The 18,099-nt window shown below is 46.8% G+C and overlaps 1 protein-coding gene across 7 annotated transcripts in view; it reads left to right on the forward strand.

The window, feature by feature from the left end:
- The first annotated feature begins 1,386 nt into the window (after positions 1-1,386).
- The window catches only part of TOM1L2 (target of myb1 like 2 membrane trafficking protein), a 39,817-nt gene continuing 23,104 nt past the window's right edge, over positions 1,387-18,099 (forward strand). For all 7 annotated transcript variants that reach the window (XM_025204546.1, XM_006023917.3, XM_006023918.3 and 4 more), the window contains exons 1-10: positions 1,387-1,493; positions 2,734-2,812; positions 4,730-4,879; positions 9,136-9,270; positions 10,239-10,397; positions 11,130-11,246; positions 15,067-15,200; positions 15,541-15,589; positions 16,115-16,238; positions 17,274-17,391. In XM_025204546.1, the coding sequence (XP_025060331.1) occupies positions 1,456-1,493; positions 2,734-2,812; positions 4,730-4,879; positions 9,136-9,270; positions 10,239-10,397; positions 11,130-11,246; positions 15,067-15,200; positions 15,541-15,589; positions 16,115-16,238; positions 17,274-17,391 (1,103 nt within the window). In that variant the 5' untranslated portion in view covers positions 1,387-1,455. The remainder of the gene's footprint in view (positions 1,494-2,733; positions 2,813-4,729; positions 4,880-9,135; positions 9,271-10,238; positions 10,398-11,129; positions 11,247-15,066; positions 15,201-15,540; positions 15,590-16,114; positions 16,239-17,273; positions 17,392-18,099) is intronic.

An 18,099-nucleotide genomic window follows, 5' to 3' on the forward strand; every position in this document is an offset into this window, starting at 1 on the left:
ATGAGACCATAACTCACTGCGAGGACAGTGGGGTAAGGGCTGGGACGTAAGCGGCCTGGAGGAACAGGGGGTAGACAAGTATCTGAGCTAGCAAGGAATCCAAATCAGGGCTAAGGCTGTGCAAAAGGGTTTGGGCCAAGAAGTCAGTGCAGTTTTGTAAGCCATCACTGACTATCAGATCTGACCCATCTCCACGTGCTGGGGACCGGGGCGCACTGCGACTCTGGGAACGCTGTAGCCACAGAAGGAAAGGCTGTGCCTTTAGCCCAGGGGGTTTCTCACGTGGGCCATTAGATCTTCTCCCCAAAGGCACCACGATGTTCTCACGCTGTCCGTGCCCTGATGTCGGCTCTCCAGTTCAGTCCTGACTGTGACTTCTTAAAAAAATCCTCTGGGAAAATGCTGCCCTCAAACAAGGCTGTGGCAGCAGCCAGATCCTTCGCAGGCTTGGAATAAATATTTGGGCTGAGATTTATCTTGGCAAAATGCCTGTGTGATGCTGGCACGTGGCTGAGAATCCTGGAGTCCTCTGAAAACTGTCCTCTGTGCAGTGAACCATCTCTGCTTGCATTGCAGCAGGTTAGAAAGAGCGAGCGGGGGGTATCAGCAGCATGAGCCAGGTGATATTTTTTCCTAGGCCAGGGTGAAGAAAATAGATAATTTTTTTGGCCTGTTGAGGTGTTTGAGTCCCAACCCTGCCTGTACCTCTCTTTTCACACTTTGGCTATTTAGCTGGTACATTATGTGATTCAGGGCTTCTCCTGTGTGCATGAGAGAGACGATCACAGATGTAATTTTTAATCCTTAAAAAGACTGGTGTGAGGGCACCACTCCTGGAAGCCATCAGCATCTAGCATGAGTCTCTGCTTTAGAGGAAAGGAGACCACAAGCTCTTTGTGTCCGCCCCATCCCTTGTCCAAGGGGTGACCCACATTTACTGCCCTGTCTGTTGTGGCCAAGGGGTTAAGTGACTGAAACGAAGGCTTGCAAATGTTGAAACCCACCATTAAAATTTCACAGGACTGAAAGCAACTGGAGATCTTGAGGGAGCACAGAGCCCAGTAGGATCCAGTCTCAGACTGGCTTGCTACGAAGTGGATTGCTCCCCACACCACAGGGGAAGGCCCCAAAAACCCATGGTCCATGCCATTTTGTCCAGGGTGGCAGGATACCTCCCTGTGGATATTGAGTGGCCCACAGAAATAATTTTCCTCCTGATCCCTGCATTAGGAAAGAGGACATGATGCTCCTTGCAACAGAAGAGAGAGACCTGGGAAATGTTTCCCTGGCCCCTGATGTGGGGCATGCTGAGCTTGTGCGGGGGGGCCTAGTAATTGGAGATGTTGTGAACTACAGACACGTAATCAAAGCAAAATGAAAGAGATTCTTGTCTCTCTTTATTTCACAGAAAAGGCCACGGATGGCTCCCTGCAGAGCGAAGATTGGACACTGAACATGGAGATCTGTGACATTATCAACGAGACGGAAGAAGGGTATGTGCTGGTACAGAGAGCTCGCGGGGGTTCAAGGCATTCACGCTTTCATCTGTCTTGCACGGGCTGGGAGGTGCCGTCTGCTAGGGCACGGGCATTCCCAGTGCTGAAGCCAGGTTTGAGACTGCAGATGACTTGTCTGGTCTCCTGGTCCCAAAACAACATCAGTTGGCTTCAGAAAGCCATGCTGTCAGGTCGCGCTCCATGCTGCAGGTCTCTGCTCGGGGAAGACAGAGGGTTGGAGTAACATGAGAGGTTGCAGGTCTGGACTAAGATTCATTAGAAAAGTTTTCTGCAACAGCACTAGCCTTTTCCCTGTAATTCCTGGGACGATCCATACGGGATGTATTAAATGTGCCACCATGGCACTTACTGAGCCTGTACTTCCAAGGGTCCAGGTTGCAGCAGTCTCATGACTTCCAAGTTCCTGCAACATATAGTGCCACTAAATCCTGAGGTTTAAAAGGGGGCTTCTCTGGTGTCTCCCCTTTTGGCACGCACAAGAGCCAGGCAGTTTGCCCCAAGCAGCAGGACTGGTTTCACTGGTGTCTCCCCAGCAGTCAACTTCCTGCTATTGCAGGGGCCTCAGGCATTTCTTGGTGTTGCTCCTGCTCTCTGCCAAGAGACTCACAGGTTAGGGTTTTTGAGGACTTAAAAGCATTTGGCTTGATACGGGGTTTTGGGGAGAATCACAGTGGCCTGTGTTATGCAGGTTAGACCAGGCAACTGGATAGTCCCACTTGACCTTTCTGGCTATAATTTCTTTATAGAATAGAGAAGTCAGGCTGGAAGGGACCTCCAGAAGTCATCTAGTCCAACCCCTTACCTGAAGCAGGGATTATCCCTATCCAAATTTCCTATACAAATCCATAATGTATAACCACTTAGTAAAATTACTATCAACCCTGATACAACACAAGACATAAAACCCTAATCTGCCACGGGTAAAGCAGGGGGATGATGGCAGCCAATGTCTTACTTGTATAAAAGGCTATTAATATGTGCTGAAAAGATCCCAGGTTGAGGGCCTGCCCCCCAATACAGAGAAAGGCTATATTTTCTTACCTCATCACATAACTGTAGAAGACTTTGTGGGTATATTCCTATGCCACGTTTCAAGTAATCATAGTTAAGTTCACACATGCTTGTGTCCAGGGGTTAGGGGCCTCTGATGTCCCCTCCAGCTGCGGAGTGAAAAGCTTCCCTGAGCTTTCTTTAAAGATGGTTGTTTCTCCTTTAGTCCCAAGGATGCCATCCGTGCGTTGAAGAAGAGGCTGAATGGAAATAAAAATTACCGAGAAGTGATGCTGGCTCTGACAGTGAGTGGGGTGAACTGGGGTCCCGCGGTGAGAAGATCCCAATGGCTGCAGGGGCTGCCCTCCGTGTTTTCCCTTCACCCTCCCCAGCTGGCTTTGGAAGGTGTATACACTGCCTTAACTGCCCTTGCTCTGTCAGCTCCTCATCTCCCTCAGGAAGCATTACAGTAGCTCAAGTTGGATGGAGTTTTGCTTTTGTCCAGGCTTCTACCTACAGTGATAAGTGAGGAAATTCAGGGCTGAAGCAGAGCCCCTTTTAGGCTTTTCCGCCTACTGGCACTTCCCTCTTCCCAGTTGTTCCCTGCTCCCAGGCCTTAGCCATAAGCACATGTGCAAATGAACGTGGTGAGCTTACCATATCATTCATCAGTGTCATATAACCAGCTTGCCTGATGAATGAATCTGCATGCAAGACGTGCCGAGTTAAATCACATCAGCAGAAATTACTTGAAGGCAGTGATTTGGTTCTACACATTCACCCAGCACTAGACGAGTGCCTGATCATTTGCCAGTGACATCTGCTGATTTCTTTAGCAAGGAGTTTGAGTAAAAAGGCTTTATTGGGTGATGTGGCAGACTGAAACGTGCGCTGGTGGGTGCATTTTGCATTTCGTGAAGGCAAAGGAGAAATACCGATGTCCTAGATTAACATACGGCCATGCACCTGTCATGCAAATCTTGCTATTGCCCTTCAGTCCTAATGTGCCTGAGATGAAACCCTGTTTTATTAGACTAGTGCATTTGTTACCTCTTCCTCTTCCTTGCCCTGGCTTGTCATCCTGAGAACTGCCAAGTTTTGGTGTTTGTTCCTTAAAGACCAAAAAGGATACATAATTGTCCACTGTCCATCGAAAATGGACTCATGGCTGCAAGTCCACAGGCTTCAGCCTGTATCAGTGGGTCTAAGGACATCAGCTGAAGCAGTGGGGGCAATTATGAGCACCCCTACTATACATATATTATAACCGCAGCGACCAGTAGCTGTGGTTATGAGAGATGCGGTGGTATTTACCTCCACACGTATCATGTCTTCATAGATGAGTCAATGGTAGAGTCAAATGGCAAAGAGAATTACTTCAGCTAGTTAGGTGGAAAAAATTAATTTAAGCACAACCTTTCAGAGCATTTAAAGGGGAATGCTTTGAAGGGCTGAAGATATTTCAGCTTAATTCCCGTATATACATTTTCATATATGGGAATGAAATCTGGGCCAGTTATATTTCAGGAGCATGGAAAACGGCTGGACTCCACAAATACATGTCAGCCTCACTCTGACAGGACATACATATTACATGCTATGGTTGTAATACTCAGTGTTTTTTAAGCCTGTAGGGTGAATTGCCAAAGTGAGCACATTTGAAAACTGAAGGAACTTTCCCATTTCTTTACTCTGGGGACAAGACAGGTTGGGACAGACAGGTGTTGGGGGTGTTAATGCTAGTGACTCGATTCATCACAAGTTTGAATTCAAGTTGAAAAAGAAAAGGGCTCTGGGATGAGTCATATTTTTTTCTGCATCTCTTGGAGCCAAAGGCATCATTTCTAGTGCTGCTGTCTCATCAGCTGAACACTTTTGTTGACTGATGTGTGAAAGCAAAGGACCAAAATTACAAGTGGGAACTATGAGAGCAAGCTATGTTTGAGCTACGTCATGTTTCTGCTAATGCAGGATTGCTACCTTTTGGGGCAATTAATAAAGCGACTGGTTTGCATTGTTCTGTTGAAGGTGACTGAAAGCTATAAATGAATTTGTAGCTGTGTGTGCAAAGGTGGAAGCTATCCAGGGATACCTAGGAGGAAGAAGGGGGAACCAGGAAAGTGGGATTAGCTATCCCCAAAGTATTTCTTTTAACCAGGTGACCTCTTCCCCTTGTGTGCATGATCAAGCCTTTGGTCCATCATTGGATGCCTTCATTTCAGGTATTGGAAACTTGTGTGAAGAACTGCGGCCATCGCTTCCATGTCCTCGTGGCAAACCGTGATTTCATAGATGGCGTCTTGGTGAAAATCATCTCGCCCAAGAACAACCCCCCCACCATCGTACAGGATAAAGTACTAGCGCTCATTCAGGTATGTAAGTCACCTTCCAGGCAACAGCTTTGAATTAGGGGCTGCGTGCCCATGTGCTGTACAGGCTGAGCATGTGGGCAGAGCTAAATATAACAAGCAGTTTGCTTTTGATAAGCAAATGACTACCCCAGAGTGATATTGGGGAGATTCTGTTTTATGGCAAGAAGGTACAGGGCGGAAATGTCTTCTAGAGCCTAAATACATAGGCAAGTACTGTGCTGATAAGAGAGGGTTTTTCCCTTTTTTTTTAAGTGATGTGTAAATGATCTGTTGGTTAGATCCAGAAGATGCAGCCCATATTGTGCCTCCAGCTCTGTGATGGACTCTGTATGAGGTTAGACAAATCATTTGAGGGCCTAACCCTGCCCTCATTAAAGTCAGTGGGAAGACCCTGGATTTCATTGGTGCAAGAGCAGTGCATTGACCTCCTCATGCTTTTTCCTCATTTGTGAGATGAGATGGCTTTCTCGCCTCTGCAGCAGACTTTGAGATCCTTTGATGAAAGATGTGCATAGAACTGCAAAGAATTATATAGGGTCTAACGTGCTGACTTCCACGTTCCCTCTGCCTGCCCTACAACAGCAGCAGCACACACCTGAACACTGTCTCCAGCCCTCCCTGCTACCTTTTCCTTTTGTGCTGCATAGAAATAAAACTCTTAATTTCCAGTCCTGCTAGAAACACATGGGGAAACACTGGCAGTTGCCTGGAGGCTATGTGACAATCATAGGAAGCTCTGTCTGTGAGTTCTACCCAGCTGTTACAAACACCAGAGGGTAAAACACTCTGTGTCTGAGAGAGAGAGATTCTTCAGAGGTGCTGCAGTTCTCCTGGGAATATGTTTCTAGGCATACGACGCAATTTTTTAAAATGTGTTTTTAATTTTAATTTGAGAAGTAAAACATGCCAGTGAGCAATGAAATGCTTCAGCAGTTGGAAGCACAAACACACAGCTGGCCCATATATAATGCACGACTTATTAATCGAATTAAAGCAGGAAGCGAGCTGAGTGGGAGACCTGGATGTGCCTTTCCTAGGGGCTTCAGGGTCTCCCTCCCACTTCATGGCTATCTCTGTACATTAATGCACTTTAGTAGACTGTGTTAAATGAGGCTTGTTGGTCTGAGTGAGCCCGGGGTGTTGACTCCCTTGGGTGTAAAGCTAAAAGGTGATGTCACTGAATGATAATATTGTATTAGGTCGTTAGTGGAAACTGTGGGCACTTGTCACTGTTGGGTCTTTGCCATGTCATTTTGGAGGATGTTGGCCAATTTATCACCCAGATTTAAATGAGTTCTCACCCATTAGTAAATCAAAGCCAAACAGTGATTGCAACATTACTGCGAGTCCTTGTGATTGCTTCAATCTGTAGGCCAAGCCTGGATGCAATGGGGTTAGAAGGCTTTATTGGTTTGGTTGGTGCGCTAAACGCCTTTTGGTACAAACAGCCTGGCAGCTGTAAGGAGCAGCCTGCGGTTGGCTCCCACACACAGACCTGTGCCTCTAGAGGTGGTGGTGGGTGACTGATTCAAGGGGAGTGAATGCAGAAGCCCTCAGCGCCAACAGGCATGTGCGAATGGGTGGAGGCACCTGTGTGGCCAGGCAGTTAGCTGTGCTTCCAGACTTCACCCTTTGGACATCCTGCAGTTGGAGGTTGCTCTTGTTTTCTATTCTGTAGGGCTGCCTCTATCCCCAGGTCTGCTACAGCGATTGCTTACATAGTATTTGTTCTTCCCTACAGTATAATATTAGGAAGCATTAGTACCTGCCAAGGTAACAAACTAACAGCCCAGCCTAGAATATCAGAGGGTGCTGTGCACACATCTGTCTTCAGGCAGCTATTCTTCTGCTCCAGGGTGTTTTCCCAGCGCAGATGCAAGGTGGGGATGGCTTTACCTAATGACTTGGTTGAGTTCAGATTTATTTTGCAGCTGAATGACTTTTATAGCTGTAGTTTCATTAGCACACATTACATGGAGCTTGCCCCTCTCTTACTTCCGCTCAACAGAGTCTGTGGGAACTACTCTTTGCGTTTCCCTTGCAAGAGGGTGCATGCTGTCTCGAGTTCTTGCCTTCCTGCCTTTCCCACGGGAGAGCAAGAGCACGAAAAATAATAAGTCCTGGTGAGACTATGCAGAAGCACAATGAACTTAGTTGGCAGTACCCGTATGAGAGTGGCTGTGCTGGAAAGCTGGGTCTGTGGCTAAATGGTTGTAAATATGGCCCCTTGTTCATCTAACTGGCTTAGGCATTGATGTCAGTCCCAGTAGGCACCTGTCCACATCTTTAGGCTTGTAAATACCTAGGTAAGCCTGGCCGTAGGACCCAGCGATCTGGATTCAGTTCCCAGCTTTGTCACAAACTTCCTTGGATTTGCACCAAGTCCCTAGTCTCCTTGCTTTTGCTGTTTCTTAGGGTTTTAAATTGGACTAATGCCGCTTCTGTCTGTCTTGCTTAGCTCTATTGTAAATCTGTCAGGACAAGGACTGATTTACTATACATATGTACAACACCTAGCACACTGTGGCTTGTCTTGGCTGTAGGTGCTACAGTAAAGCAAATAACATCCTGACGAAGGTAATTGTTGAAGCAGGGTAGGTGGAAAGGCTGTTTCCCGATGACTTTTACACATTTTTTTCTTTGTTCGTTTGGTGTCAGGCTCAGTAATACCGCACATTGGACATGTCATATAGCATGGCTATTGTGTGGGCCAATTCCAGCGCTCTCAAAGAGAGGGCTTATGCTACACCTCCATGTCACAAATGGCACTAAGGATTAGCCATTCATCAGCTACAGGGGACAATGGGGGAGGCCAGTTCTTGCTGTCCAGGTGAAAGATGGACCCTCAATAAAGCAGGCTGAAGTGGAAGGGCCGAGTGGAGAGAATGGAGGGGACCGTGCGGCACGGGGCACCTCAAAGCCGAAGCAGCACGTGTGCAGGTGTGACACATCTCTCTAGGTGCGAAAAGAGGCCAAATAAGCAGATGAGCTGGGGTGATGTGAGGATGCCAGTGAAACCTGGAGTACAATTATGTCTCTTCTTGATGGGCCAGACAGGAGTTTGTGCATTGGTGCAACACAATTGTGGTACCTGCCTAAGAATGAGTCTGTGCTGTGGCTAAACATAGCTCATTTAACCCATTTCTTTGTATCCTCCCAGTTGATGGCCCATGGAGAGGCAGGGTGTAGGAACGAGTTTCAGAGGGCCTCTCACATAAATTAAAAACACCAAGACAAAGATAGAGTTACCTGTGTGGCGAGGATGCTTCTGCTGTAATTAAGGAAGCTTCCTTGAGACTGACCTTTCAAGCCACAGTGGCTCGTACCCAGCGCAGCTCGGGTTTCTTGTGCTGCAGAAGGATTGGTGAGACTCTCGCGTGGCATCTGAGCAATTGATGCAATTAATTTACTTAAGCAGTGTTGGGAAGCAGAACCATTAGCCTCCAAGTGATGATGGATTGCTCCCTGTGCAGGCAGGGTGCAAAATACAATTTCCTAGAAGCGAGCAGAGCCAGAGCGTAAGTAAAATATTTAATCTGCTTTCTAATCTAGTTTATCCTCCCTGATTGTTATTTCCCCCCTTGTGAAAGGTGGCTGAAAATCACATTTTCGGGATGGAAATAACTGAAGGATGATTGCAGCAAACAACTGTGATGAGCACCTGCGTGCAGCTCTTTCTTTGATCTAACGCTAGCTCTCTGATTCAATGGTAGCACTTTACCTTTCACTGTAGTGCTGCAGCAGCCAGGGGAACCAAATGCAATGTCTGGCTTGTTACAGAAGAACCTGAGAGATGTTTGCGTGCTCATGCTTAGATTCTCCTTGGCAGCAAATGACAATGCTTTGTAGAGCAAGGCCAAGTGGCCAAAGGCTTTCTACCTTCCAGATCCTATTAAAACAGATTCTTCCCTGTTAGAGTTTACTGTGGGTCTGAACCTGTGAAGTAGGAGGAAAAGGTCAATGCTTCACCAAATGCATCTAAAAAAGAGGATTTCTGGGACTTGGGTTTCATGAATCTGCCTGTGTTAACTGGTATGTGAACTTCTATGCACTGACTCACCATTTACTTTAGATTTACTCTTGACTGTCTTCATAGCAACTCAGTCTTTCAGAGCAGATCTAGTAATTAAAGCTTCAAATGAGAATGAAACGCATGAGCGCTTTTCTTGATTGGATCCGCATTGTAGGGTGGGAGAGCAAGAGGGGGACTTTGGTGCTCACTTGAAAGACTTATGAACGATCTGCATGTTTTCCAGGCTTGGGCAGATGCGTTTCGCAGCAGCCCTGATCTCACTGGAGTAGTGCATATTTATGAGGAACTCAAACGAAAAGGGATCGAGTTTCCCATGGCAGATCTTGATGCGCTCTCTCCAATACACACACCACAGAGGGTAAGTTATCCCTGGAAAAAAAAAACTGTGCTGTATAAAGATCATGGGATAATTCTTCTGTTTCTGCTGGTGACTTCTTACAGTGCAGAGAACTTGCTTAACGCAGGGGGACTCTTTAACAGCAAGAGAGGATGGAAAAGAATAAGGCAAGGTGGGGCTGTTAAATACCAGAATCTCTTCTCTCGAGTCAGATGTCAACTCAGAGGGGAGAGAGTTTGAAGAAGGCTTGCACACTTGTCTTGGTTCACCAGATGGTCACACAAACTAAACTACCATGCTTAGAAAATGCCCTAGCAAAGATCTGTTGTTGAGATTCAGTTTATCTCCTCCCCAGAGAGGCCAGCTTTCCTGTTAGGACCCCCTACGGTGAACCAGGAACAAAGAGGGCCTGTCTCGCAAAGATTCTTGGCGCCCGCGGCTCCAATTGATTTGAGTAGGAGCGCCAAGTTCCCTGTATCTTCAAAAGGCGGGTCTGCAACCTTGAGCTTGCTGTCCTGTTGGAAAGTAAACTGATTGCCCACAAAATATTTGGATTCTTCACGGTGGAAATCCTGAGTCAGTGCAATGATGTGGCTGTGAATTTAAGGGCACATAGCCAGGAAACTCACCTTACGGTTCTCACAGCAAAATGAGTTTCCTGCAGTACATACAGAGCGTGTGATTCTGCAGCTTGTCACTTGATTTCGAAGCAAAATGTATTTCGTCCTGTTGCTTCCCTTTTTTTTTGGCTTCTTGCCTTTCTTGTGGAGGGAAACTGAACTGAAAATCTGAGAGTTAGCGCAGAAAAGATGAGTGCGGATTATCACAGCCATTCCCCAGGCATGGTCTGACATGGTAGTGCATGCTTGTTGTGATGCTGACTTCCTCCATGAGCTGCAGCTCGCATCTGTATCTGGGATCATGACCTGGAGCAGATGCTGCCACAGCTCTGGTCTGAACTCTTTTTTTTTTTCTTTCTCCCATGGCAGAGTGTTCCTGAAGTGGATCCTGCAGCCACTATGCCCACGTCCCAGTCCCAGCAAAGGATGAGCAACAGTTCATATTCATCACCTTCTCCCACGGCCTACTCAGCTCCTCAGGCTCCACCGTTGAATGTGACTGGTCCTATCACTGCCAATTCTGAACAGGTACCGGGATGAGATTTTCTTGGTTCAGTGAATCAAACTAGCTGTCTCTTCTCGCAGGCATTTTAGTTCTGCGTTGCAGGTGCAGCCTAGATCTGCTTCCCTTTAGGAGTCTTTTCTGCTGTCTGGACTGTGAAATCTTGTCCTAGGTGCACACACATGCATCCGCCATTACTTCATGTACCCTGTAGTCTTGTAAGTCATATCTGTGCCACCTTTGTGCCATGCACAGAAGTGCTGCCTTGAAGTCCTACTCGCACCTGATTAGCAAGTGCCAGTCCCAGGACTTGGATCTCATGCTACTTTCCTGTCCACTGGCCAGTGTTTCCTCTCTGACAAGAAAGAAAGGCCACTGCATAGTAGAGGAGCCACATCAGCACCTCCCGCCCCCTTTCGCCTCTTCTGCCTGCCTTGTGAGAGCAGCGTAGCATTTTCCTAGCATCACTCTGTTTTTTAGCTTCTGTTCCCATCTGAGCAGAACACAGCTGGCTCTGTCACAGTGATGAATTGTCCTCCATAGCGTCTTCTTCCATCACTGTAATAACATTCTCTCTAGGGGAAACTTTTTTTACTCCATCATGATATGTTGTAGCCTTGTTCTCATCTCCAGTGACGGGCATTAGATGTCAAGTCAATTGAGAGAAGCAGGGAGACTGGAGAGCTGTTTCTTGACAATATTCTGTTCTAAGGCCAGAAAGTAACATGGTCCTTGCTTTTCCTCCTCCCTGAAAACAGATTGCCCGGCTGCGCAGTGAGCTGGATATTGTTCGCGGGAACACAAAAGTGATGTCTGAGATGCTGACAGAGATGGTCCCAGGACAGGAGGATTCATCCGATCTAGAGTTACTACAAGTAAGTGCATTTCCTAATAAATCTCTTCCAGCTGCTTGGGACGGTAAAGTTTTGTTTTCCTACAGTCCTGTATCCGTTCCTTGGGTTGCCTGGCTTCCATGTTGATGTCCTGTGTCTGGGCTCCAAATAACCATATCCTCCTTATAACAGTCTTTGAAGGTGTTTCCCCCACCTTGGGTTTTTCTATTGTGCCAAATAAACCCTTAAATCTCAACCTGTCCTCATTGATCGCATATTCTAAACCTTTTTTTTGGCATAAGGATTATATTGCCTTATGACACTTTATGGTCCACTGTACCCCCCTTGCTCCTTCCCTGTAGTAATTACAAAGCCAGTTATTTCCCATTTGTATTGGTGCATTTGTGTCTTCCTCTCTTTAAGGTGCATACTTTGCAAATCTCTTTATGGAATTTCATCTAATTGGTTTTGGACCATTTCTCCAGTTATCAAGCTAATTTTTAATCCTGATTATGTCCTCTAAAGTGCTTGCCATTATGCCCCAGCTTGGCATCATCCATACATTTATAGGTATTTTCTATAGTTAATCACTCAATTAATTAATTAATTAGTATTGTATAGCTATGGACCCAGGACAGACCTCTCCAGGACCCTACTTGGTAGTTCTTCCCAGTTCGATGGTAAACTGTCAATAAATACTCTTTGAATATGCATTTTCACTCACTTGTGTAGCCCTTTAAAGTAAATTAATGTAGACCATGTTTCCATACCTTGTTTGTGAGAAGCCAGGTCAGAAGTCTTACCAAAGTCGAGATATATCGACTATACTGCTCATCCCATCCACTAGTCTGGTTACCTTATTGAAGAAGGAAGTTAGATCAGTTTGCCATAATTTCTTCTTGGCAGTCCATACTGGCTGTTTTTTATCACTCGTTGTCCTCATGGTGCTTATAATTTGGTTGTTCCAGTAACTTTCTGAGTACTGAGGCTTACTGGCCTATAATTCCCCAGGTCTGTCTTTTCCTTCACTTAAAGCCAGGCAAAGTATTTACTGTTCCCCAATCATCTGGGTCCTTTATGAGCTCTCAGAGATAATCATAATAGTTCAAAGATTTTTGTCACATTCTTCAAATACTGTAGGACAAATTTTATTGAGCCCTGCTGATCAGAAGGTATTCAATGCATCTAGATATTCATTAATCTATTTTTTTTAGTTAGGCCTTGGCTGTGCTCTTGTTAATGTTAATTTTGCTAAGCATCTGGTCACAATTAGCCTTTTTTATGAAGATTGAAGAAAAACTGGCATTGAACACTTAAACCTTCTCCATGTTGTCTGTTGGCAGCTTTATAATGATAAAAATTGCTCAGTCCTGGCAGAGCAGATACCCATCCTGTCTCAAGTGGGTTAAATATTACCTAGAAAGATTTTAGACTCTATCATTTGAAGTCTCTTTCCAGATGGTGAGGGCTTATTGCAAGAACCACTTGGTGATGTTTTGTGGTCTGAGTAAAGCAGGATGTCAGGCTGAATGATCAGCAGGGTCCTTTCTGACTTCAAAAACCCTCTGAATCAGGTGACAAGGTCCTGTTCCGGTTCCTTTTGTGGTAGCACTTCAAGTAAGTTCCTATCTCTGGCTTCACGTCTCATTCTCCAGGCCAGCTGTGGCTGAGGGAACATCTGGGCAATGTCAGCTGAGCTGGAGAATAAGGTAGCATGGCACCAAAGAGGAGGTGTCTGCTTGCTGGGGTTTACAGTCTTGCTCTCCAGCTGTTCGAGCATGCTTTCCCTTACCTTCCAAAGTGTCATCTCCTCAGCTGGCCGGGAGGTAGAATGGGCACGGAGAGCAGCGAAGCTGGAGGGAGACTGGGAGCCGCTTTCTGTGATGCACCAGAGTTTGAAGTCCGTCCAAAAACTGGTCTCTCCTACAGAGCAGTAGCGTGTGCCTGTCTCAGAGCCACATGGCAGCTGATGAAAGACTTTACAATAAAGAGCCTTTCAGCTTCGAACCGTTTGGGTTGGACTGTGATCAAAAAAAAAGCAGCTTCCAGGAAACCATGGTGGACTCTGAGAGCACAGAATAACTCGCCTACATTTATAGACAGCCAGAGAAATCGTGCCTGCGTAATCTGACAATACATTTTTAAGGTGAGAAGAAATGATCGTGAAGTGTGACTGGTTCTCTCTGACGGATGCAGCCTAAGTCTGAATCACAGAGCAAGCAGGCGAGAGATTGAGAGAGAGAGGCTATTTTTTGATGACAAGGGGCACGGTTAGCCTTTTAAAGGCAGAAAGGCCTCATATGCAAGGCTCTTTGGTTTGAGGTGGTATATAGTCATCCTCCTTAAATAATTCCTGACATTTTCCCCACAATGAAATGTAAACAGCCTCCTTGAGAGCCACGTCTGAGCAGAATAGACAGGTCCTGTCAGCCCTCCCTGTATGGCAGCGAGCGAGCCTCTGAAATGTCACAATCTGCTTCTAAAGTGATGGGATCAAACGTGACACTGGAGAACGCATTCCTCGAGCTGCCAAGGCAGCTGGATTGCATTAGGTGAAATTTATCCAGGGCTTAGGATGTCAGACCAAGCAAGGCAAACAATCACATTTTTGCTTTCACCCTGAAGGTTATGTACCACAAGACATCCTTGTTTAGTGCAGAGCTTCCTCTCTGCAGAGAGACGGGAGGGATGGGAGAGAGACCCAAATTATCCCAAATGTCCGTGCTTGTTCAAGGAAGGCCCAGGCCACCTTGGTGGGGCTGGCTTCTCTGTCAGGCTTCCTCGGGTAACTTTCCCAACGCATTTGTTTTGAGCCGTACACTCGAAATTCTCTGCTCGGAGACCTGGCAGAGGTGGACAAGTTTGCCAAATAATTGGTGGTGGCAGGGGTCTCATGGGAAGCACCCAGCTAGGTTTGCTTCAGTGTGAGAGGTTTCCACAGTACAGCTAAGGGTAGGTCTAGCCTGCAAGGTTTTCATGTTAACTTTTCCTGGCCTCAAGTGATTAAGGAAAGGCATTGGGTTGCACAGTGACACCAAGGAGATCTTCTTGCTCAAGGCTGCATGGTTCTGTTATCCAGAATATTTCTAAGCACGTGTTTCAAGGAGGTCTTGCTTGTGCAGCCTCTTTGCTTTATACGCACCTCTCTTTTCCAAGAAGCAGGAGCGTCTTTTCACTGTACCAAGCCTTACCAGTGTCAAATAACAACAGTCCCTTTCCGGCACCCCTTTCATTTTTAGCAACAATGCTATCCACGTACTTTGATGCACTGTGTTGCTAAACAGAGAACCTGGATATTGAAGGAAAATGTTGTCTAGTTTTGGAGGCTTTGGCATTCAGATGCTTTATACTCAAGTTTCTATGAAAGTAATTCTTAGGTATTTCATGTGTAAGAATCACTGTGATGCTTTTACGGTTGAAGACCGTGTGTGCTGAGCTATATGTAGGCCCTCAAGGTTTTGGGCACCCCGCCCCTGTGGCGTGTATTCTACCAGGCACAGGGTGACATTCAGTCTTCCAGAGTTTGTGATCTTGGGGTTTCTCAGCTGATGGATGGAGATGTTCCCTCTGGTATCTCCAACCCCAAAAAATGGTGGATGCCAGGAAGGGGATTAAATAGGGGAGAGCTCACTCTAGAGATATCTGGTTTGATGCTCTCCCTGTATAGCATCCACCTCTGCCACTGTCAGAGATGGGATACTGGGCTAGGTGGATCATTGATCTACCCAGTATGGCACTGGTTATGTTCTAATGACGGAGAACTCGGAGTCAGGAGCGCAGGAGGCGGTGAAGGGAGCACAAGCCGATCTGCTTGTTCCTTGCGGGTTGTCAGGATTCACGCCTATGCAATTTACTCCCTTAGGAGCTGAACCGGACCTGTAGAGCTATGCAGCAGAGGATTGTGGAACTGATCTCGCGAGTGTCCAACGAAGAGGTGACAGAGGAACTGCTGCATGTGAACGATGACTTAAATAATGTCTTCCTTCGATACGAGAGGTGAGGGGACCCTTTACCACAGTGCTGCCTTCTCACCTGGGCTGGGTGCAGAACAGGGTAGGCGACTGAAAATGTTCATCATAGCTCAGAGTTCAGATGATGAAACAGAAAAAAAATCAGGGGAACCAGATCACAAGAAAAGGTGCATAAAGTAGTAGGTCTCCATTGTTCTCACCAGCCATTTTTTCCCCCCCACTCAAGATTTTCAGATATTGGTCTTAAAAGCTGCTACAGTTTTGTCCTAGCTAATGAATTTTAGTTTTCTTATATTTGCTTCCCCCCCCCCCCCCCCAAGATTTGTACGTGGGTTTCATAATCTCTCGGCTTTGTTTTGTGACAGGTTTGAACGGTACAGGTCAGGCCGGTCAGCGCAAAATGCCAGTAATGGAGTAAGTATCTAATTAATCTCCTCTTGTCATGCAGCACAGCCAGAGCAAACTCCTGCCTGCTGTCGGCAGTGTCCCTTTAGTCACAGGGAAGAATGTGTATTTCTGGAAGTGATTTGTTTTTCATGTGGAAGATGGAGGTTATCTTGCACTCCACCCTGCTCCCTGTCCAAAGCCGGAGGTGGTGGGGAAACGGAAGGGAACTTCACTCATTCCAAGGTGATCTTTGAGCCTGGCAAAAGACCTTTTCAGGACTGTGTCGAGTGGAATAACACCATAGACACAAGCCAGGCAGTGAGCTAAGGCTGTTTTTCAGACACTTGTCCAGCAAGAGAGCAGAGGTATCTTTTCTCTTCTTCCCCTGCGTTCATCATCCTACAGTCTAAGCCCCTAATTAACATACTTCCATTTGGAACAGCTGCCCAGAAAGGGCATGTTAGGAAGCACACGCCATTCTCGTGTTCCCTTGTCTCTGCTAATATGACTGCCAGGAATCTCACCTACATGTAATTTTGACTGTCCTAACAGGTGCTGAACGAGGTGACGGAGGATAATTTAATAGATTTGGGCCCTGGCTCCCCAGCCGTGGTGAGCCCAATGGTGGGAAGCACGGCCCCCCCACCCTCGCTTTCCTCACAGCTTGCAGGGCTTGGTAAGTGTCTGCTTTTGCAAAGCGTGTTTCAATGGAGAGCAGCAGTGGCATAGACCACTTCTTAGTTGTTCTGGGGTGACCTTACAGTTGGATCAGCAGGTGTTAGCAAGCACAGCGAACTGTTTTTGAGGTAGTTTTAGTGGTAACATCTCGGTACCACGAAGAAGCATATATGAAAAGTGTCAGCTATCAGACAGAGCAGGGGAAAAGGAGGCAGAGCTGGGTTCTGCTCTGACACGTGTGAAGCTGTGAAGCCTTTGGGGTATTCACTTAGCTTCTGTGCTGCCACTCTCCTATCAGGATGTTCCTTCCCTGCACTGGATCTAAGAAACAGCGAAACTGAGGAGCGGGGGGAGAAAAGGCAGCTTTCTGCTGTGCACAGGGGGTGTCCTCTACAGCAGCAGTTCCCAGACTAGGGGTCACAACCCAGAATGGGTCCCTGTGCTTGACACACATTCAGCTCCCCTAGGTGGGGTCAGACTGGAAGCCAAGTTGAGCATGCCCCAGGCTGGGGTTGCAGCCCAAAAGACTGGTCTAGAGCACGGTTCCTCCCTGGAAGAGAGGGGGGGATCTCTATCCACAATGCTTAGGGTGAAAAGAGAAATGTCAGTTCCTCTGTGCAGCCAAAGCTGTGGTTAATCCTGTCTCTACCATACCTTGGACAAAACCTAAGTGATGCCTCATTTCTGCTCTGTACAACACTGGCCATCAGCTAGTTCACTGGAGGCGACCTTTGTGGCAGCCCTGCACCCTCCCTGAGGGCTATTCTGATCCCTTTCCCAGCCCCATTTGCTGCTCTGCTTTCTGCTCCCTGTCCTATGTGCCACTGTACAACCTGTCCCCTCCCCAGCCTTCCACATGCCACACACACAGGTACTTATGCCACTTGTGGCACCCATGCCACAGGCTGCCCACCCTGATCTAGTTGATGGTATAACCATTCCACACTGCTATGTTTCCTGTACAACCAGGACTGTGGTACTTGGCCGTGTTTCACCGTTAGCCGGTCCTCTTAGGCTCTGTCTCTTGTTGTAGACTTGGGTACAAACAGCGTCAGCGGCACGCTCAGCTCCCTACAACACTGCAACCCTCGGGATGACTTTGACATGTTTGCACAGACAAGAGGCAGCTCCTTGGCTGATCAACGGAAGAGGTATGTGGCTATTTGTTTTTAATGCTCTTTAAATTGCTGGCACTGGTATTCCCTGGGAACACAAATCTGAAAGCTCTTCAGTAGAAAACCACTTTGTCGTCTGGATTGATGTGGATTTTGCGCTCTTAACGTACTTAATGTCAACTTCCTCCTGCTAGACTTCAGAGTATTTGAGGGTGTGGGGAGGCTGTTTTTGCTCTGGGCTAGAGTCCATTATTGATTGGCTCAATAATTTCAGGTCCCATCTCACTTGGCCTCTCCATTTACCAGCAAACTAGAAATCGAGAAAGGCAGTCGCTTGTATTCTCTTTCTATGGGGTGGGTTTATAGTAAATCTTCCCTCCTTTGGGCAGTCCTCAAGATATTGGAGCATTAGAGGGAACCTTAAGGGACTGGCAGTGGTTTTACTGCCTTTCATCTCAAATCCTGCATGGGTCTGTAATGACTGATATGGCTACCAAGAGTCTGGACACTGAATTGCCATCTCGCCCTTTGGGCTCAGGATCAAGGCAAGTTGGCTGGACATGAACAAGCTTGCTCAACTGCTGCTGTTCTTTCCTTATTTGTAGGGAGATAAGACTTTTACCCCTAGAGTTGCCAATCTGACACTTCCACAGTCCTTAAGTAGGCATGAATTTTTTAATGGAAGAGAACCCTGTGCTCTTATTTTTTGATCCAGCAGTGTTCAACCTTCTGGATGAGCAGTGT

Source organism: Alligator sinensis, unplaced genomic scaffold (genome assembly GCF_000455745.1).
Source record: "Alligator sinensis unplaced genomic scaffold, ASM45574v1 scaffold402_1, whole genome shotgun sequence".
Taxonomy (NCBI): domain Eukaryota; kingdom Metazoa; phylum Chordata; order Crocodylia; family Alligatoridae; genus Alligator; species Alligator sinensis.